Source organism: Trichomycterus rosablanca, chromosome 16 (assembly GCF_030014385.1).
Source record: "Trichomycterus rosablanca isolate fTriRos1 chromosome 16, fTriRos1.hap1, whole genome shotgun sequence".
Classification (NCBI taxonomy): Eukaryota; Metazoa; Chordata; class Actinopteri; order Siluriformes; family Trichomycteridae; genus Trichomycterus; species Trichomycterus rosablanca.
The window spans coordinates 28,494,311-28,517,365 of NC_086003.1; the positions used below are offsets into that span (position 1 = coordinate 28,494,311).

General features: G+C 43.3%; 2 protein-coding genes across 3 annotated transcripts in view; both read left to right on the forward strand.

Annotated features, from left to right (window-relative positions):
* Positions 1-4,274, forward strand: part of ank1b (ankyrin 1, erythrocytic b) — an 88,573-nt gene extending 84,299 nt beyond the window's left edge. For both annotated transcript variants that reach the window (XM_063011588.1, XM_063011589.1), the window contains 4 exons: positions 738-873; positions 1,064-1,141; positions 1,306-1,397; positions 2,115-4,274. In XM_063011588.1, coding sequence (XP_062867658.1) covers positions 738-873; positions 1,064-1,141; positions 1,306-1,374 — 283 coding nt within the window. In that variant the 3' untranslated portion in view covers positions 1,375-1,397; positions 2,115-4,274. The remainder of the gene's footprint in view (positions 1-737; positions 874-1,063; positions 1,142-1,305; positions 1,398-2,114) is intronic.
* Positions 4,275-12,360: 8,086 nt separating this feature from the next.
* eif4ebp1 (eukaryotic translation initiation factor 4E binding protein 1) lies at positions 12,361-22,451 on the forward strand. The gene is made up of 4 exons (XM_063011582.1): positions 12,361-12,533; positions 12,623-12,803; positions 20,010-20,192; positions 21,837-22,451. The coding sequence occupies exons 2-4, from the start codon at positions 12,668-12,670 to the stop codon at positions 21,866-21,868; spliced, it is 351 nt and encodes a 116-aa protein (XP_062867652.1). The 5' UTR covers positions 12,361-12,533; positions 12,623-12,667; the 3' UTR covers positions 21,869-22,451.
* Positions 22,452-23,055: the final 604 nt, after the last annotated feature.

Here is a 23,055-nt window from a genome sequence, read left to right on the forward strand (position 1 = left end):
TGACTTTACATCTACAAGGTGGACCGACTAGGTAGGAGTGTCTAATAGAGTGGACAGTGAGTGGACACGGTATTTAAAAACTCCAGCAGCGCTGCTGTGTCTGATCCACTCATACCAGCACAACACACACTAACACACCACCACCATGTCAGTGTCACTGCAGTGCTGAGAATCATCCACCACCTAAATAACACCTGCTCTGTGGTGGTCCTGTGGGGGTCCTGACCATTGAAGAACAGCATGAAAGGGGGTAACAAAGCATGCAGAGAAACAGATGGACTACAGTCAGTAATTGTACAAAGTGCTTCTATATGGTAAGTGGAGCTGATAAAATGGACAGTGTGTGTAGAAACAAGGAGGTGGTTTTAATGTTATGGCTGATCAGTGAATGAGTGTGTATGTGAGTGTGTATGTGAGTGAGTGTGTGAGTGAATGTATATGTAAATGAATGAGTGTGTATGTGAGTGTGTATGTGAGTGAGTGTGTGAGTGAATGTATATGTAAATGAATGAGTGTGTATGTAAGTGATACACTGGGCTGCGTAGCACAGATTGGCATCCTGTCCAGGGCACCTTTCCTGCATTGTGGCTGGTGTTTCCAGGTCATGCTGGACCCACCATGACCCTGACCATGATGAAGTGTTATTGGGTGCATGCATGTCAATCTAGTTAATGATCAGCTGATGAAATTTGACTCAAACTGTGTGTGTGTGTGTATGTGTGTGTGTGGTATCTCAGGCTGAGTGCCGGTGCGTTTCACCCCTACCTCCAGGAGAAGGAGGCCGTCTCCGAGTCCCTGCACGGCTGGGTCCAGGCGAAGGGCGTGGCCGAGCAGAGCCAGGCCCGCGTGGCCCAGGAGGCCCTGCAGACTCAGGTACGTGACACGGGACAGACGGAGCTCCTGCGCGGGCGCCTGACGGGCACTCAACCCTTCGAGAAGGGGCTGGGGTTTTCCCACCAGGAGAGACGGAGGGCGCAGGTGTGTCCCCTGGCCTGTCCTTGTCCTCTGGTGTGTGTTTGGACGTTTAGAGGAAACGTAACGTCGTGCGTGTTGATGTTTGCAGAGGGACGAGGCGGATTTTGGCGGAGAACATCTGAGTGAGGAGCAGTTTACTGATGAACATGGCAACGTGGTCTCCAAGGTGGGTATGCACTGCAACCAGGTAAGAGTTTGGAGCCTTTCTCAGGGGCCCGACAGTCGTGAAGGGGCCTGAACTTTAAATCACTGCTCTATACTTTAAAGCTTTGAAGTTTTTGTGTTCGTGTTATGATCTCATGTTCTCGTTCCTCCCTGGTTCTGTTTCAGCTGAGTGTTGAAGTGAAGCGGGGCACAACGGCAGTGAAGCATGCCAGTCTGAGGAGTGTAAAGCACTGAAACGAACACACACTGTCCTAAAGGTACGGATCATGCCATTAAAGCTACATTTGTGAGTGAGTGAGTGAATGTGTATGTGAGTGTGTGAAAGTCTACAGTCCAAAGACATGTAAGTGAGGTGAATTGGAGATACAAAATTGTCCAAGACTGTGTTTGACATTAAAAACTTGAAGTGATGGATTATGGGTAACCAGGAACTACCTGTCCTGTCATGTAGTGTGTAAAACGTGACGTTAAAATCCTAATAAATAAATAAAACCAGAAAGGTTCACATACTTTCTATAGCAAATACTGTAAATACTGCAAGCTCTCCACTGCTGATATCCAGGTTCAAACCTTATCATGCTATCGGCCAGCTGGGCGTCCACACAGACGACACCCGGCAATGGATTGGCGCCCTGCTTAGAGTCCAGTGTCATCCCTGTCAGCTGATGAAAATCAAATTATAATGAAATAAAAAATATAAGAGGAAACACGATGGCTTAGTGGGTAGCACTGTCGCCTCACAGCAAGAAGGTCCTGGGTTCGATTCCCAGGTGGGCCGGTCCGGGTCCTTTCTGTGCGAAGTTTGCATGTTCTCCTCCGGGAGCTCCGGTTTTCACCCACAGTCCAAAAACATGCAGTCAGGTTATTTGGAGACACTGAATCCTGATTGGATAAGCGGTTAAGAAAGTGAACGAATGAAATAAAAAATATGATGAACTGCGTCTTTCTCTGACGTTTTCTCAACTGTCCTGCAGGGCCGGATGTTCACTGCCAAACCATCCTTCACCTGAACACATCGGGGGTGATGCAGAGAGAGACGATGGCAGGAGGGGGGGAAAGCCGCCGAAAGAAACACATCCACCGAAAACTGACGAGGAGCAGCACCCGAGGAGGAGGAGGAAGAAGAGGAGGAGGAGGAGGAGGAGATCTACCTGTACTTTTGTAACATTTTTAAAAGAGAACTATAACGACTAGGTTAGGGCATGATCTTTTTATATAAAAGCTCATGAACAACAACAAAAAAAATCAACAAAACGTGCTTCCTGTCAACTGTAAATGCATGATGATCGACTGCTGGTGCATGACCTACGACCTTCGAGCTGTCATTATCTATAAACTGAACAGGGGCGAGGTGAAGGGCCGTCAGGGGACGACAACAACAGCCAAAAAAAAAAAGATGAATCAACCTGTTCCGTTCCGTTGTTTTGTTTTCCTCGGAGGGACGGACGGGACGACGCGAGCGCGGCGCCGCTTCATCTCGGCGCGCCCTTTATCCCGCCGTTCTCTGTGATATATGCACTCTTGCTATGCCAACGAGTCCGTGTGTGCGCGTGTTTCCGTATCTAATGCATGTGTATTGCTTCCGGCTCTGTGTGTGTGTGTGTGTGAACCAGCCTGCTGCTCTTTTTACTCTGTGTGTGTGTGTGTGTGTGTGTGTGTGTCTGTATCAGTATTTTTTGGGTCCTTAAGGTCTGTTTGTAGTTTAACGAGGCCGGTCGTGGCACGAGTTGGCTATGAATCACGGAGGAAATGAGTACAGGCTCCGCCCACATGCTTTTAAAACTTCGATTCCTTTTAATGCTGCGTTCAACTTAGCTTTCGTCGGCCGCTCAGGTGGCGCAGCGGTAAAATACACTAGCACAACAGGGCTGGGATTTCGAATACATCGTATCGACACTCAGCTCTGCCATCCGGCTGGGCTGGGAGGCTGCATGAACAACGATTGTTAGGGGCAAGTCGGATCATGGGTCCTCATAACTGGTGCAATTACGACCCCTGCTGGCTGATTGATGGCGCCTGCATAGGGCTGAGGAATAATGCTGATCAGGGTGTGGCTCTCCATACACAGTGCTGATCGGTGGATATGAACTCAACGCGTGCAGGTGAAAAATGCAGTCTGTACTGAGCACGTGTCGGAGGGGGCGTGTGTCAGTTAAGAAGTGTCCTCAGTCAGCGGTGGAGGGTTGAATCAGTGGAGGATGCAGTCAGGGTAATTGGACATGACTAAATTAGAGGAGGAGTTGGAAAAATAGAAAATTAAAAAAATGTACCTTTTGTCAATTTGAAAGAATAGTGGACAAAATATAGACAGGGTCAATAAACGTGGTCATTTGGTTGGTCTGTTTGATGATCCTCAAAATTAGACTAAGACTTTTAATGGTAAAGCCTCAGTGGAACTTCAGAGACCAAACCTCAACTCCTTTGGGGTCAGTCGGAATTTGAAACGCACAGCCAGAATCCTGTGGATAGCTTTTCCAGAAGAGCGGAGCCTGTTATTGCCACAAATAACGTGAAAGTGGACTTTTCATATTAACGTTAATGCTTTTAGAATGTGACGTCCACATACTTATGATGTACAGAAGTGCAGGCTAGCACACCAGCGCCGAGATTCTGAACTCCTCGCTTCGTTGCCACCGGTCGGCTGGGCGCCATCTAGCGGGCATAATCGGCAGTGCCCGCAGCAGACACGTCTCTGCTAGGGCGGGATGACCGGACTACGTGGGTGGGCTTTTCAAACGCTGTGTGAGGACCCTGATTAGCAGATAGAGAGGTGCCTGTGCAGAATGCATGGGTAAACAAGGGTTTCGCCAACGGTCGGAGGTGGTGTGAGCAGGAATACACCCACCTCGACTGCAATCAGGGATCCACCAGCAGCACTAAACTGGGAGAAAACTCTGGTTGGGCGCCTACACGGACAATGATTGGCTCGTCCGAAGGAAGGAGGGTTGTAGTGATTCCTTATAATTGCTGCACTTATAGCTCTGCTGATTGATCAATGACCTTCAAGGAAACGGGGGATAATAGAGATCAGTGCATGACTCTCAGTGCGCGATACGGATCTCCATATAAACTCGCCCCATTTACACGCCCCATGTTAATGAAAATGTAAATGGTGATAGAAGCGGTCTGGTAATTGGATACAACTAGATTGGGAGGAAAATGGGGGTGGGGGGTGGGGTGCATAATTAGTGCAGATGTACCACAGATTATAGTGTGTATAGACACATTGATTTGACACCATGTACAAAACTCAGGGGAAAAGTTGAAAATTGAGGTTTAGTTGAACGCAGCATAATTCTTAGACTTACCCTTGGATTCAGTTCTCTCAGCGGTGTAATTTTCTCTTCCTTCTTAAGCAACAGCACACTGTTTAACCCCAACGCAACCGAGATTTCTTCCGACGCTACAGCACATCTGCTTCATCGAACTGTTTATTTACATCCATAATTTATTTATTTATTAATTATTTATACATCCTGAGACGGAATCAACTCATTCATTCACTCTGTTATCTCCTTATGGAGGCTATTAGGAAAAGTAGCGAATCTACCCAGAAGTGGCCGGCACAATAACTCATTCATGAGAGGGTAGCAAGAAGAAAACCACGGTTAGCCTTTTTCATAACGGAAATATACACTGATCAGCCATAACATTAAAACCACCTCCTTGTTTCAACACTCACTGTCCATTTTATCAGCTCCACTTACCATATAGAAGCACTTTGTAGTTCGACAATTACTGACTGTAGTCCATCTGTTTCTCTGCATGCTTTGTTAGCCTCCACAGAGCAGGTATTATTTAGGTGGTGGATCATTCTCAGCACTGCGGTGACACTGACAAGGTGGTGGTGTGTTAGTGTGTGTTGTGCTGGTATGAGTGGATCAGACAAAGCAGCGCTGCTGGAGTATTTAAACACCTCACTGTCCCTGCTGGACTGAGAATAGTCCACCAACCAAAAATATCCAGCCAACAGCGCCCCGTGGGCAGCGTCCTGTGACCACTGATGAAGGTCTAGAAGATGACCGACTCAAACAGCAGCAATAGATGAGCGATCGTCTCTGACTTTATCTACAAGGTGGACCAACTAGGTAGGAGTGTCTAATAGAGTGGACAGTGAGTGGACACGGTATTTAAAAACTCCAGCAGCGCTGCTGTGTCTGATCCACTCATACCAGCACAACACACACTAACACACCACCACCATGTCAGTGTCACTGCAGTGCTGAGAATGATCCACCACCTAAATAATACCTGCTCTGTGGGGGTCCTGACCATTGAAGAACAGCATGAAAGGGGGATAACAAAGCATGTAGAGAAACCGATGGACTACAGTCAGTAATTGTAGAACTACAAAGTGCTTCTATATGGTAAGTGGAGCTGATAAAATGGACAGTGAGTGTAGAAACAAGGAGGTGGTTTTAATGTTATGGCTGATCAGTGTATATTTTTAGTCACATTTTCTGTTGTTTACTATTATGTGTAAATGTAAAAACAGAGGTGATCAGGAACGGCCAAAATTATCTGGACACCCATTTTACTTATTATTTCAGGTGTTCCAGGCAAACTAATTGCTAAAAGTTGTGAGCAATGATAGAAATTATATGTAACATATTCACACAATTGCTTCCATTGTTGACGCAACAGTTTGAGGAAGGACCTTTCCTGTTCCCGCAAGCACAAATCATGGTCCGCTTTAGACAAGTCTGGTCTGGAGAAGCTTCAGAGACCGTTCGGAATGTCAGGTGTGAGCTGAAATAAGCTCAGGTTTCTACAGCCACACTCCAAAATCATGCACAAAGCTTCTTCAGAAGAGCGGAGGCTGGTATTGTGACAAATAGGGTGAAAAATGATCATATAGTGTAGCTTGAGTGTATTTCTGTTTTTCACCCATTTAACAGCTATTTATTTATCTATGGTTGTAGCTCTGCCCGCGAACTAATGTAGCACCGCACGCCGCGTCCCTCCTGCTGTCCTGTCCCGTCCACGCGGACATCGGGACACAAAGCGGCGTGGATTTCTGTGCTCTTGATCTTTACTTCCTTCCTGATTAATGAAAGTCTGTAGCAGAAACACGTGGACGTGAAAACCAGCACGAGTCTGGACCAGCGTTCGATATTCGACCAGTTCATTCGCTTCATGTTCACTCTGATGCACAGTAATGATGGGTAGATGAACTTTATACACACAGCACTGTGATAATCCGCCCTGAGACTGACCCCCAACTGTGAATACTGTCCGTCCACTTGGTTTATGTCTCACACACACACAGATATATACATACACATACACACCCGGTGTATGACGTGTGTGTTCATTTAATCATTTTTATGTTTATTTAATAGTTTGTGTTGCATTGATCCTGGAGCGGAGACGAACAAGCATAATCTACCAAAGCAATAATATCAAACACAGAAAACAGTGTGTGTGTGTGTGAGTGTGTGTATGTATGTTCAGTGTTTACCCTGAATAGTAGCATTTGTATTTAATTCAGATGATATGAATACACGATATACAAGTCACATAAACGTCGTTTAGCCGAGCAGGTCAGATTAGTGCGATTCTTCGTGTAATCAGTTGTTTCAGCTCAGATGTAGCACACAAAGCACACGTCATTTATTACCTGTGGCATGAATAAATGAACCAATAACTGAATGTCTTCGTGCAGACACGCTAACCTTACGTACCAACGATGGAGGAATCGCCGTGATTGTATTTTATCGTTAATGAAGCCGCATTGTTTCTTTGTTTTCTCCTGGACGAGTGAAATCTGTGTGAATTTTTGTTCTCTGGTACTTTTAATTTCATCTCACCAGTTTCAAGTGTTGTGTTTACTTCCAGAAAAGGTACCACAGTGCACCCGTCAGGGTACAAACCAGCCGTTTAAAGATAAACATTAGAAACTTAACTATAACTGTTTTTAATTTCCAGTGTTTTAGTCAAGACCAAGACTATTGGTTCATTTGAGACTTTGGAAAGAACAAGACCTTTTACACCGATCAGGCATAACATTATTGTTTCTACACTCACTGTCCATTTTATCAGCTCCACTTACCATATATAACATGCTTTCACCCTGTTCTTCAATGGTCAGGACCCCCACAGAGCACGTATTATTTAGGTGGTGTATGATTCTCAGCACTGCGGTGACACTGACATGGTGGTGGTGTGTTAGTGTGTGTTGTGCTGGTATGAGTGGATCAGACACAGCAGCGCTGCTGGAGTTTTTAAGTACCGTGTCCTCTCACTGTCCACTCTATTAGACACTCCTACCTAGTCGGTCCACCTTGTAGATGTAAAGTCAGAGACGATCGCTCATCTATTGCTGCTGTTTGAGTCGGTCATCTTCTAGACCTTCATCAGTGGTCACAGCTGTTGGCTGGATATTTTTGGTTGGTGGACGATTCTCAGTCCAGCAGTGACAGTGAGGTGTCCAGCAGGTCCAGCAGCGCTGCTGTGTCTGATCCACTCATACCAGCACAACACACACTAACACACCACCACCATGTCAGTGTCACTTGCAGTGCTGAGAATGATCCACCACCTAAATAATACCTGCTCTGTGGTGGTGAAAGCAAGTTAAAAAGGCATGCAGAGAAACAGACTACAGTCAGTAATTGTAGAACTACAAAGTGCTTCTATATGGTAAGTGGAGCTGATAAAATGGACAGTGAGTGTAGAAACAAGGAGGGGGTTTTAATGTTATGACTGATCAGTGTATATTATTCATGTATCCCACTAAAAAGACCTTTACAGACAAGCAGTAATTAATATGTGTAGTTATTATTATTTAGACTTGCTAAGTTTCTAATATTTATCTAATCTTGAAACGTTGGTCGCTGGATGACACCCTGAACGTGCCGGCACGTCTTGTGTACCATTATTGGACCTAGAGGATGTACTGTACCTTTATGACTTAATTGGGGACATCAGTGAACAGTTCAGAAGTACTTTTATTGTATATTTGTGTTGTTTTACAGCAGAGGGATTAAGATGTACCTGTATAGCACATGTATTCTGACAGTGTTCAGATATAATCAATCCTACAGTATCATCATATACAGCAACATGAGTTTTGTTATAGGGGATGCTGGGGTGTGGATGGTGGGCAGCACATCTGACTGGATGAAACAGAACTGGTATTGTTTGGGTGTTGTTTTTTTTAAAAGGGCACCCTATATATATTTAAAGGACATATTACTATTTTGATGTGTTATGATGAGTTTGTGTGCAATGTTACTGTTGCTAAACCCTAGCGCTCACCTGTACTCCTTTAGAACGGATATGTGACGATACTAACGCAATATCATATTACTCTGTACTAAGGAATGCAACTGCACACATGCACAGAAAAGACGTTTTTATTCAAAAGTATATGTATAAATATATGAGAAAATATACTTATATACATTGTTTAGAATGCTATGCACCCTTATTAGAGTTGTTATGGATGTACTTTAAGCATATTAGCTAGGACCGAGTTACAAGAACACACCCATTCGATAACGTGGGGAATGTAGAGGCTTTGTAGCTACTTCAACTCGTTTTCTTTTTTATTGTTACGAGGAAAAGAGAAAAAACAACAAGGTAAAATTGTAAACAAGCCTTTTATTCAGAGACATTCTGACATGGAGATATGTATAGATCATTTATCCTGCACACCAGCTCAAACCATTTACAGAAATTAAAAAAGAAAGATGTGACATAGTGGACGTGTTCTGACATTACTTTCTTTAATACAGTGATCCTACTCTTTTATTTAGATCAGCCATAAGATTAAAACCACCTCCTTGTTTCTACACTCACTGTCCATTTTATCAGCTCCACTTACCATATAGAAGCACTTTGTAGTTCTACAATTACTGACTGTAGTCCTTCTGTTTCAATGGTCAGGACCCCCACAGAGCAGGTATTATTTAGATGGTGGATCATTTTCAGCACTGCAGTGACACTGACATGGTGGTGGTGTGTTAGTGTGTGTTGTGCTGGTATGAGTGGATCAGTAGTTTTTAAACACCTCACTGTCCCTGCTGGACTGAGAATAGTCCACCAACCAAAAATATCCAGCCAACAGCGCCCCGTGGGCAGCGTCCTGTGATCACTGACAGGGTGGACCAACTAAGTAGGAGTGTCTAATAGAGTGGACAGTGAGTGGACACGGTATTTAAAAACTCCAGCAGCGCTGCTGTGTCTGATCCACTCATACCAGCACAACACACACTAACACACCACCACCATGTCAGTGTCACTGCAGTGCTGAGAATGATCCACCACCTAAATAATACCTGCTCTGTGGTGGTCCTGTGAAGAACAGGGTGAAAGGGGGCTAACAAAGCATGCAGAGAAACAGATGGACTACAGTCAGTAATTGTAGAACTACAAAGTGCTTCTATATGGTAAGTGGAGCTGATAAATGGACAGTGAGTGTAGAAACAAGGAGGTGGTTTTAATGTTATGGCTGATCGGTGTATACAGAGGGCACCAAAAATGTGTACACACTCCAACAAAAGTAAAACCTGTATAAAAATCTGTTGTCTCCTTTCAACATCATACTACAGATTGCTATCGTAATTATATTCAACTTTCTATTGAAAAGATCTATTTAAGTGTGTATACATTTTGGGCCAAGAAACTGTAATAAATAATAACTTGACCATGCCAAACGAGTAGAAAAGTACAACTTTAAGTGAGGAAAACAAGTGTTTATTTCATGTTGTACTGGGATACATCTTTAGAGGGATACAGTAAGCATCAGGCTGGTTCAATCCTTAACACTTTGAAGATGGGGTTCATTAGAACATCAGGCTAATATTGGGGACAACATAGCTACAGTCCTGCAGAAGGAAAAACGACTTACCGCTGTCCGAGATGTCACTAAACAACCTTAAGATGACATCAAGTGACCTACAAAAATAATGTGGGGTAAATCGTGCAGTGAAGATGGTTTGAAACATGAATGAAAAGCAATAAACAGCCTGGCTGTGGTTTGCAAATGACCATAAGGATTGGACCGTAGACAACTAGAGTAGGGCCATCTTCTCTGATGAGTCCAGTTTTTAGTTTTTTTTAGTTAAAGTCCTAACAGTGGCAACCTGACAGACATGCAGCCTGAACCAGCAAACTTTTGGTTACAAGCCCAGTACCTTCACTGCTGAGCTGTTTGTTTATTGGTTCTAATAGCACGTCATAATTTTGCATTAAAATGTACAGTTTTGTTTTCTGTTCTTGGTTTCACGTTACAAATCGACAAAAACAAGACATTTGGGAAACCAGGGATGTCGAAACTCATTTAAATGTCACTAAACGATCGTAAGATGACATCAAGTGATCTACAAAAAGAATGTGGGGTAAATGGCACAGAGAAGCCGGTTTGAAACAGGCTCCTAAAGGCAGGACTGAAAGTATAATGCAAACCTAGACAAAAAATCCCATCAATGAGAAACAAAGAAGAGCCTGGCTGTGGTTTGCGAATCAGAATTAAGATTGACTTTATTTTGCCGGGTGTGTTACACATACGAGGAATTTGTTTTGATAATACACATAATAATTAGGGCTGTCAAACGATTAAAATTTTTAATCGCGATTAATCTCAGAATTTCATATAGTTAATCGCGATTAATCGCATTAAAAAAAATCTGTGTAAATGTTATAGAAAACAAGGATTTTTAAGTGAAATGTTACAGTTAAAATGGTGAACACATTTTATGCTAAATGTACTTATGTTAAAAACTGCTGGGACAAGAGAAAACTGTAAGGGAGATTTATTCACTCACATACTAGGCAGTAAATGTCAGATTGTAGGTTAGAATTTCTCCATCAGCAAACATTGTAGATCAGTGGTGCTTTAGGTGGGATAAGGCGTAGTTATTGTAACAGACTTGTCTGTGGTTGTATCGTGACGATGGTTTGATGGACGTTTCTACACGAAGTGAGTGTGTTTTGACCCTTTGGGGCTTCCATAGTTCATGAACTAACGTGCTCGACTCAGCTTTCCGGTATTCGGTACAGAAGAAGAAGTTAATTAAGTGTAATAAAGTGTTCTGCTCCCGACAACTTGTGAATATAGCGTGTATTTATTTTTTTATTATGCAAGTGCATCACTACCACGATCGGTTACATTATGTTAACAAACCGCAAATGAAAAACGGTGGCAAGTCCGACATTAAAACGTTTGTTCTACCAGTCAAGTGTCAACATGAACTAGAATTTGCGTTAATGGCACTAATTTTTTTAATCGCGTTAAATTGAGGTCGCGTTAATGCGTTATTATCGCGTTAACTTCGACAGCCCTAATAATAATACATGTAACATTTAACAGACCAGACAGCACACAGACTGTTAACAAGTATTTAACCAAGGGAACGACGTCTGGAAGTCTGGTTGTGTTTGTTGTGATTGCCCTGAGTCTTCTGCCAGATGGAGGTGTTTGAAAAAGGTTATGTCCAGGATGAGAGGGGTCTGGGTTCAATCCCCAGGTGGGGCGGTCCGGGTCCTTTCTGTGTGGAGTTTGCGTGTTCTCCCTGTGTTCACGTGGGTTTCCTCTGGGTGCTCCGGTTTCCTCCCACAGTCCAAAGACGTGCAAGTGAGATGAATTGGAGACACTAAATTGTCCAAGACTGTGTTTGATATTAAACTTGTGAACTGATGAACCTTGTGTAATGAGTAACTACCGTTCCTGTCATGAATGTAACCAAAGTGTAAAACATGACATTAAAATCCTAATAAACAAACAAACAAACAAACAGCTTAGGGGGGGGAAAGCTGTTAGCATGTTCGGTTGTGTTCGTTTTGATAGCCAGATGGAAGTGTTTGAAAAGGGTGATGTACAGGATGAGAGGGGTCTGCTGTTACAACTAGAGTAGGGTTATCTTCTCTGATGAGTCCAGTTTTCAATGGCAACCTGGCAGGCAAGCTTTCGGGTTACTAGCCCAGTACCTTCAGCATTGAGCTATTTGGTTTTTTTTGTTTGTTTGCTTCAATAGCAAACCATTTTTATTAAAATGTGCATAGATGTGTTTTCTGTCAAGAATATGTTTACTTGGTTTCACATTAAAAATCGAAAAAAAAAGAGATTCGATCAGGATGATCGAAACGTTCTGCTCTGTAAGAAATATTATGGACTACAAAATACTTGCGGGATGAACTACAAGTCCCGTCGTGCCTTGCGAGAGCATTGCCCAATCAGGACGCGTGACGTGGTGTTGTGGGTTTTAAATAGCTCTTTCCTGTAGTGCGGTGCGAGTGTGTGTGAGGGAAACGACCGTGGTGCTGCAGAGAGCCAGATATTCATTATTTAGCTCGTCTGAGAGGGTGAACGAGTGACTGAGATGAGATTATCTAAATAATATACTAATATTTATTTAGAAAATAGCCCTATTTGGCGCAGAAGCGAGAAGGTAAATAAATAACGGACAGTGTTAGCAAACTGTGTGTCTGATACTGTTCTGTAAATTAACATGGACAGTGTGGTGATGTTTTGGTTCAGGTTTGATACAGGTGCAGAAGGCTGGGGAGTCATTATTGGTAGAAAATGTCCATAAGCAGTGAGAAAACCACCAGCCGGGCCATTCCGACCAGCAGGCGGGTTCCCATCAGCGACGCGGCCCATCTGCCTCATGATTACTCCAGTACACCCGGAGGAACCCTGTTCAGCACCACTCCTGGAGGTAAATCACACCTATTTCTACACATTTATCTGTTATACAACAACCTACAAGATAATAACAACCACTAGTAATAATAAATCTATACAGGCAGGACAGAGCTCAGTTTAGGACCTGTCAGGTTCATTGTTTATGTTTGTTTTGGGTACTAGTATTGCGCATGCGCCGTGCAGCACGGTTTGTTTACTATACATTGAATACGTCTACAGTTCTAAATAAAAATAGAACATAAAAAAAGCAAAAATGCTTCTATTTTACACGTGTTCGCAATAAATGGAGTATTTTTCCATTCCAAATCATATAATTAGCATAACCGTTTGACTGACATGACATTAGGTGCTTAACTCGGGGTCTGTTCCTCTTCTCACTTATAATACACGTGTGTAAATCTAATTATATAAAATACACAAAGGACAATGAGGCACATCATACAGAAATCCATTATTCAAATGACAGTCCACAACATTTACATTGTATCTGTGGGAATTTGTGCCCAAATGAGCACTCTTTCCAGAAATGTAAAAGCATGTCGTTTATTTGGGGGGGGTGGGATGGTGGCTCGGTGGGTAGCACTGTCGCCTCACGGCAAGAAGGTCCTGGGCTCGATCCCCAGGTGAAGAGGTCCGGGTCCTTTTTGTGTTGAGTTTGCACGTTCTCCCTGTGTCTGTGTGGGTTTCCTCCGGGACCTCCGGTTTCCTCCCACAGTCCAAATATGTGCAAGATACAAAATTGTCCATGAGTGTGTTCGATATGACCTTGTGAACTGATGAATCTTGTGTAACGAGTAACTACCGTTCCTGTCATGAATGTAACCACCTCAGTGTACAACATGACGTTAAAATCCTAGTAAATAAATAATAAATGAAACCTGCTCTGCTTCCAAGAGTTTTATGGTTATAATTTGCTCAGCAGAAAGCTGAAACACTTCTAATACATACAGTGGATGAAAGCAGTGAAAACCAGGCTGTATTGACATTCCAGTGCGTTGTCATCACAGAATGTGACCTAAGCTACTGCTTGCACAGCAAAAAGCCAATACATGTTCCACACACTATAAATCTAACCGACTGTTGTGATTAACCTAAAACATTTCTCATTTATGAAACGTGTGTAAATCCAATTATACTTAATACACAAAGGAAAATGAGGCACATCATACAGAAATCCATTATTCAAATGGCAGTCCACAATATTTAGATCTGTGGGAATTTGTGCCCAAATGAGCATTTGTGCAGTAGGGCAGTGATGATTGCTTTTTTAATTCATTCCAAAGGTGTGAACGATTCGGCTGAGGTCAGGGCTTTGGAATTCTACCACACCATGTTGAACCATGTCCTCATGGACCTTGCTTATTCACCTGTTCGGGGTGGCACGGTGGCTCGCAGCAAGAAGGTCCTAGGTTTGATTCCCAGACTACAGATGTGGGTCCTTCTTGTGTGGAGTTTGCATGTTCTCCTTGTGTCTCATGGCTTTCCTTCAACAGTCCAAAGATGTGCAAGTGAGGTGAATTGGAGATACAAAATTGTCCATGACTGTCTTTGACATTAAACTTGTGAACTGATGAATCCTGTGCAACCATTAACTACCGTTTCTGTCATGAATGTAACCAAAGTGTGTAAAACATGACGTTAAATGAATGTGACTGAAACAGCTGAACTTAATATTAGAAGGAATTTCAGAGTACGTTTGAACATCGTTTCCATTATTTATGTGTTTATTATTGTTGACAGTCACCACGACCACACACGTCATACACTTATCCCTGGGTTGAGGTGCTCCTGGGTTTCCCAGCAGGAATCCCTAAATAAAGCATTGTTTTCTTTGTATTCATTAGTAAACAGCAAAAAGTTCTGAGATGAATAAGATAATAATTTGTTTCTTTAATAAAGTACTAGCTCTTTAATGTGCATGCATGTAGGTCTGTAACGACTGCCTGGTGTTTACTGCTTTCTTAGAAGTGTGTGTACGCTTCCTTCTGAGCCAATTATAACCTCTTAACAGTATCTGCTACTAACTGAAGTTGTACAAACAGCCCTGAAAACTATTAACTGCCCGTCGGTGGCATGTGATGTGACGGTACGAGTGTCCTGACTTCTTCTTTTCTGTAGTTACTTCTGCTATTTCTATCTTACTCATACACACCCAGAAGTGTGTGGGTTCCAGCTCCAAGTTCCTTTGCTGTGTCCAGTAACACGGTAAACATGGTTAAGTGTCCAGTGATTTATTTACTGGAAAGATTTTCATGCACTGATGCAAGTCACCGCTCGCAGATCGTAAACATGGTATCAGCTGGTGGAGACACCGATTTGTACCTTCATTTCACACGGTCAGTGTAGCTGACTGTGAACTGACTGTTTGGAGCATCATGCAGTACTGAAGTGATGGGTGGGTGTGGGTTTATGGGAGAGAGGACAGTGACGTTCACTACGCAGGAAGCTGAAACCCAAATGGAGCAAACGGAGGTGCAAGATGGACGTCCTGATCACTGATCACGTTTTATGTTTACCATAATAAGGCATCCAGTGTACTTTAATTATAGGTTTGGAATACCTCTAAACCCTTAGGTGGGTCGTGAGTCTAAAAAAATGGGTCGCAGAGAAAAATAATAATAATAATAATAAAATAAACTTGTATGCAAACGCCCCCTTGTGGAGGCTTTATGTTACATCTTGTGTAGAGAGAGTAAGATGCATTGTGTTGCCTGGACAAAATGTTCAGTGGTCACCACGGTGGGTTATGGTCTGGCCTGGGTGGGTGGCTCAGTGGGTAGCACTGTCGCCTCACAGCAGGAAGGTCCTGGGTTCGATTCCCAGGTGGAGAGGTCCGGGTCCTTTCTGTTTGGAGTTTGCATGTTCTCCCCGTGTCTGTGTGGGTTCCTATGGGAGGTCCGGTTTCCTCCCACAGTACAAAGACCTGCACGTGAGCTGAACGGGAGACACTAAATTGTTCATGACTGTTTGACGTTACACTTGAATTGATGAATCTTGTGTAACCAGTAACTACCAGTAAAAGTAGGGCAAGCTGTAACCTAGTGGTTAAGGTACCGGACTAGTAATCAGAGGGTCGCTGTTTCAAGCCCCACCACTGCTTGGTTGCTGCCGTTGGGCCCTTGAGCAAGGCCCTTAACCTTAATTACTCAGACTGTATAGTCACAGTTCTGTTCAGTCCTGAATGTAACCAAAGTGTGTAAAACATGACATTTAAAATAAAATAGTAAATAAATTCTGGTCAGGCTTGTGGTGGGTCAGAGCACCAAATCCAATCCACAAACCCCATTTAAACCCCAGTCTTTTATTTTTAAATTTCCAGCCTTTAATAGTGTCTTTTATCCCAAGCGACTTATAATTCTGACCATGTACATTCCAAGCAAATGAGGGCAGATGTGGGGCTTGAACCAGCAACCTTACGATTACTAGTCCAGGACCTTAAACGCTAAGCTAGCGCTGCCTTGTTTATCAATGGTCTCCAGCCATGTAGGCGTAGGCATCATCTATATGTCTACTCTTATTAATGCCACCCTTAATACACACGCTCACTATGTTCAATATAATAAAGCTCTAACAGCAAGAAGGTCCTGGGTTTGATTCCCAGGCGGATCAGTCTGGGTCCTTTCTGTGTGAGGTTTGCATGTTCTCCCCGTGTCTGCTCCAGTTTCCTCCACTTTCTAACCAGAGGAGAAGAATTTGAGCATCTGTGCTGCCCCCTTCCAGTCGTCCACTTACTTTTCTTCACGTGTGTACTAGTGAACATCAGGTCCTCGGTTCTGCTACATGGGAACGTGAGGGCGCACGGGTCAAGGCTGCGTCTGCGATGGGAAACCCGACACTGAGCTCAGCTGGTTGATAGCAGCTGGACTGATACCACGTTCTCACTGGGCATTCACGTCCAGTCTGCCGACCTTGCCGTTTTGTTTTCTCATCTTACACCCTGTTAAACTCTCGGTGTTTAGATTTATTAGTTCACCGGGTGCTTTTATCCTAACTGACCAGCAAGTGAAGCCAACCGTGTTTCACACACCCTGGTTAAACCATGTAAAATTATTTTTAAAGAATAATAGTGGTACAAAAACCTCCCTACTGGCACAATAATGTCTGTGCTCTACACTGATCAGCCATAACATTAAAACCACCTCCTTGTTTCTACACTCACTGTCCATTTTATCAGCTCCACTTACCATATAGAAGCACTTTGTAGTTCTACAATTACTGACTGTAGTCCATCTGTTTCTCTACATACCTTTTAGCCTGCTTTCACCCTGTTCTTCAATGGTCAGGACCCCCACAGGACCACCACAGAGCAGGTATTATTTAGGTGCTGGATGATTCTCAGCACTGCAGTGACACTGACATGGTGGTGGTGTGTTAGTGTGTGTTGTGCTGGTATGAGCGGATCAGACACAGCAGCGCTGCTGGAGTCTTTAAACACTGTGTCCACTCACTGTCCACTCTATTAGACACTCCTACCTAGTCGGTCCACCTTGTAGATGTAAAGTCAGAGACGATCGCTCATCTATTGCTGCTGTTTGAGTCGATCATCTTCTAGACCTTCATCAGTGGTCACAGGACGCTGCCCACGGGGCGCTGTTGGCTGGATATTTTTGGTTGGTGGACTATTCTCAGTCCAGCAGTGACAGTGAGGTGTTTAAAAACTCCAGGAGCACCAGCACAACACACACCACCACCATGTCAGTGTCACTGCAGTGCTGAGAATCATCCACCACCTAAATAATACCTGCTCTGTGGTGGTCCTGTGGGGGTCCTGACCATTGAAGAACAGCATGAAAGGGGGTAACAAAGCATGCAGAGAAACAGATGGACTACAGTCAGTAATTGTAGAACTACAAAGTGCTTCTATATGGTAAGTGGAGCTGATAAAATGGACAGTTAGTGTAGAAACAAGGAGGTGGTTTTAATGTTATGGCTGATCGGTGTATTTATGTTAAGGTTACTAATTCGAACCCAGTCCATCTCCAGATGTTCAAGTAGTGATGCCATTCCTGTCTCTAGGGCTGCAACGAGTTGACCAATCATATTTCATTATACATTAGTAGGTCTATTGCTTGCTTGTTTTATTTTCTGCCACACTAGCACTTTCCCAACTGCACCATTTCCACTGCACGGTACCCTGTGGTACGTTTGTTTTTACATCCATGATGCCACATTTAGTGCTTGTTTTCATTACCAAGTGACCCGTACTGTGCCCAAGTACCCATGCTAAATGTAGTTGTGTGCCAAACATACCGAACCATTTACTGGTCAGTCAGAATCGTCACTACAGTAAACACAGCTGCCCTCATATGTAAGCGTTGCCACAGCACATCGTTCTGGTCTGGCATACCAGACTTGCCTTTCATGATGCAACCCTCCTATTTTTATCCAGGCTTCTGACCAGCTCTGAGAAAGCTGTTGTCCAGTCTATTGTACGTCTGATTGGCGTCCTGTCCGGAGTGTTGCTGCACTGTGCCCAGTGATTCATGTAGCGCTCCCATCAAAACACTTCAAAACCGAGGACTTGATGTTCACTAGTACACACGTGAAGAAAAGTAAGTGGACGCTGGCAGAGGGCAGCACAGAAGCTCAAATTTGCTTCCTTTGGTCAGAAAGTGAACTGTAGTCCATTATACTCCATTATATCGAACATAGTGAGCGTGTGCATTGAAGGGGGAGGTGGGTAATAATTTAGAATACAGCGATCAGCCATAACATTAAAACCACCTCCTTGTTTCTACACTCACTGTCCATTTTATCAGCTCCACTTACCATATAGAAGCACTTTGTAGTTCTACAATTACTGACTGTAGTCCATCTGTTTCTTTACATGCTTTGTTAACCTGCTTTCACCCTGTTCTTCAATGGTCAGGACCCCCATAGGACCACCACAGAGCAGGTATTATTTAGGTGGTGGATGATTCTCAGCACTGCAGTGACACTGACATGGTGGTGGTGTGTTAGTGTGTGTTGTGCTGGTTTGAGTGGATCAGACACAGCAGCGCTGCTGGAGTTTTTAAATACCGTGTCCACTCACTGTCCACTCTATTAGACACTCCTACCTAGTCGGTCCACCTTGTAGATGTAAAGTCGGAGACGATCGCTCATCTATTGCTGCTGTTTGAGTCGGTCATCTTCTAGACCTTCATCAGTGGTTACAGAACGCTGCCCACGGGGCGCTGTTGGCTGGATATTTTTGGTTGGTGGACTATTCTCAGTCCAGCAGTGACAGTGAGGTGTTTAAAAACTCCAGCAGCGCTGCCGTGTCTGATCCACTCATACCAGCACAACACACACTAACACACCACCACCATGTCAGTGTCACTGCAGTGCTGAGAATGATCCACCACCTATCTTGAACCTATCCCAGCTTTTCAATGGGAACAAGGCACACATAAACACCCTGGATGGAGCGCCAGTCCATTGCAGGCCAGATACACACACACACACACACATTCACCTATAGGGTAATTCAGTGTCTCCCTTACTGCATGTTTTTGGACTTTGGGAGGAAACCCACGCAGACACAGGGAGAACATGCAAACTTCACACAGAAAGGACCTGGGCTGCTTGGCCAGGGAATCGAACCCAGGTTTTTCTTGCTGCAAGGCAACAGCGCTGCTCACTGCGCCAGCTTTTTTAATTTAAGCATAAAGCCAGTTTAGTCTTGGTGTGCTTTGTGTTCCTTTAGCCCGAACTGGCTAATAAAATCGACCATAAGAATTAATAATCATTACACCTGCAGTCGGCACTATTTCCAGCACCTTCAGCCGCCTTGTGACTTTACACACTTGTGTATTGTATGTTTTTCTCCTACTGTAATTTCCATTTTACATTCAGAAGTGACAATAATTAATGTTCTGGCTGCATCCTGATAAATCAGTGGGGCATGTTGGGACTTGTAGTGGACCAGTGACTGGGATAGACTGCTACGTAATTTCCTCCTCACGTCTCGACTTCATTACAGTTAATTACAGCCAGTGCTGGTATTTCTTTAGTTTGTTTGGTGTGCCTTAACGGGTTTGACTCATTTTTATTTCTTATTTTATTTGGTGTAGTTGTTCTGATCAGGGACTGAGGAACTAAGGGGGTTCGAGTCCCCACCACGATTAAAACTGGCTCTGTGTTTTGTTTTTTTTTCCTACCCATCTGTTGGCTAAATTAATGTCTTTAAATGCACTCATATAAAATCTACAGATGTTCTGTGCTTTTGATTCGTCAGGCACCCGAATAATTTACGACCGAAAGTTCCTGCTGGACTGTCGCAGCTCCCCGCTGGCCCACACGCCCCCCACCTATCTGCCCGACATCCCCGGAGTGACCAGCCCCCCCACGATCGGCGTTAACAACAACAAAACCCGCCCCAAAGAGACCATCAGCAGCCCTCCTGTGGACAAGAGTACAGGTAAGGTTCTCCTTTTGATGTGAATACTCTATATGGCCAAAAGTATTTGGACACCTGACCATGAGCTTTTTTTCAAGTGATCCACATTTTTTCCAGGCAACACAATGTGTCTTACTCTCTCTATACAAGATGTGTCATAAAGCCTCCACAAGGGGGCGGTCACGTACAAGCTTATTTATTTATTATCACGTATTATTATTATTATTATTAATAGGAGTTGTTTTACTATGAGAACACAGCCAGATTCATTCTGGTAGGGCTCCTCACCCTGTCTTGTAGTCAGTGTTCCAATTCATCCCAAAGGTGTTTAATGAATTTGAGGTCAGGGTTGTGCAGACCACTGGAGCTCCTCCACACCAAACTAGTCAATCCATGTATAATAAAAACCAAATAGATCCTGCTGAACTCAATAATTAGGAGGCGTGTCCACATAATATTAATAGATTATAATAATCATTATTTATATAGCACCTTTCATACTGCAGCAGTTTAACAGAAACTGGCACAAATACAACAATGCAAATAAAAGAAGACAAAGGCAAGAATCATATAAAAAGAAATGCTTAATTAAAATGTAATAAATATATGTATAAATACATAAATAAAAACACACACGCCCCAGGAGCTTAAGCCAGTCACAATGTTTAGGAAAATGGCTTCACATTGGTGCAACACATAGGAAAACCGCACGTGCTAGTATGTGCTCCTCAGGTCAGGACTCTGGCCCACCATGAGCAGGTCTTCTACCTGTATAATCTGTATGTGAGTTATGATGGAGGATTTAATCCCACATACTTTTGACCAGAAGTGACCAGACGGTACATATTAAAGGTTCAGTCAGGACTGTTAGAGTGATATATATGATATCATAGGATGTAGATCAGATTCATATTTTAAATGTAATATAGTAACACAGAACAAACAAACCTATCCCTTCTCACCTGGGGGGCACGTTGGCTCAGTGGGTAGCACTGTCACCTCAGAGCAAGAAGGTCCTGGGTTCTTTCTGTGTGGAGTTTGCATGTTCTCCCGTGTCTACGTGGGTTTCCTGCGGGAGTTCGGTTTCCTCCTACAGTACAAAGACGTGCAAGTGAGGTGAACTGGAGACACTAAATTGTCCATGACTGTAACTATCGTTCCTGTCATGAATGTAACCAAAGTGTGTAAAACATGACGTTAAAATCCTAATAAATAAATAAGCAAACAATTTACCTTGTGTGGTGGAGATGTTTTTTTTTTGTTGTTGCCGTGATCACATAGTTGGGAATTTTTCTGAGTCTGAAGCTCTGCTGGTGGCTACTGGAGCAGCGCTGGTGCAGAACTAAGCAAAAATTTAGGCATAAAACACAGAGAAAAGGGCGAGAACAAAGCGAGCGTCCTGGCAAAATAAAGCCTGTCGCTCATGTAAACAGAGAGACAAGCGCCGGCTAGTGGACATTTACTGAACTACTAGAGGGAATTATGTGGACAAGCGGACCGGACGTTTGGTGGTCTGTTAAATGGAGGTTCCGCTGTATAACACAAAGCCAATAAAACTAAAATAAAACACAGATTTCTGTCATAAATATCAGAAATATATACAACTTATCGTTATAAAAACAAACAAAATGTAATATATCCCGTCGGTGCTTTTTTCCTCTGCAGGAGAAGACGCTCAGTTTGAAATGGACATCTAGTGCCCACGAAGGTCCGCTGCTCCAGTCAGAGTGAAACACGTCAACATTACTGTGATTGTGACCGTCTGAGAGGACGAATCCACCAGGTTTCTCCTCCGTCGTTCCACCTTTTCACTTTTTTTCTTCTTTGTCGCTGTATTTTTCTTTTATTTCTGTATTAACGCTTTTATATCAGGCACACAAACCAGCACCAGCTCACACTGCCGTGCCCGAACATGCCAGTATCATTAAACCACCTTCAGCCATTTCTGCTCCAGAATCCAGCTCGTGTGGGTTAATGAAAGGCCGCTGGAATCGAGCTGCAGCACCCAGATCTTTCTAACCGACTGTGAAGCTTTCGGGAAACCATTAGCACACCGATCCCCCTCGCGACAGTGTTACCTGTTTGTAATGAAAATGTAAACGTTCTTTCTTTTGAAATTTTCACCCAGAGTCTTTCAACTGAATGTAAAAACTATTTTTTTTAATTATTTTGGTTACACAGTGGTTCTCATCAACCACAGGGGATAAAATCCCTGACTGTAATTCATGTGAGCGTATGAAAAATGTTGTGAACGAGCAATTAAAATGGTCTGAGAATCCATCCGTCGTTCAGCTTTCATGTTTTGTGTGGAATGATGGCTCGAGAGTAGAAAGAAAGGTGTGAATCATAATCATGATGGGTTAAAAATATGCATAAATGCATAAATTAGTGAGGGGCAATTACTTTTTCACACCCATGTATGGCCGCCACTGTTATGCATATTTCTCACTCTCGATGATTTTTAAATCGTTAAATAAAAACCATAAATAATAATAAAGAATTCTTTTTGTTTTAGGGATAAAATTACTTAACACATCACACTTCTGGTGTTTAGGGGGGATCCAGGGTTCTAATCCCCAGTGGTGCTTTCGGCCAGTCAGGCGTTTACATAAAACAGGGGTGTCCAGAGTTTTCTTGTTGGGGGCCAGATGGAGTAAAAATATGCAAACACGGGGCCACAGAGTCTTTAGTAATAAAATAAATAAAAATATAACACAGCTCCCTGATGTTGCCAATTTCACTCACCAGTTTACAATCCTAATGTGAAGATTATAATACTTCTTTCATTTAAACATACTCACCTCCCGCCGAACTAATATTCATTCTCCCAGTGCGCCTGAAATCATCTGCGTTCGGCGTCTAGTTTTAATTTCTTTGGAGCCTC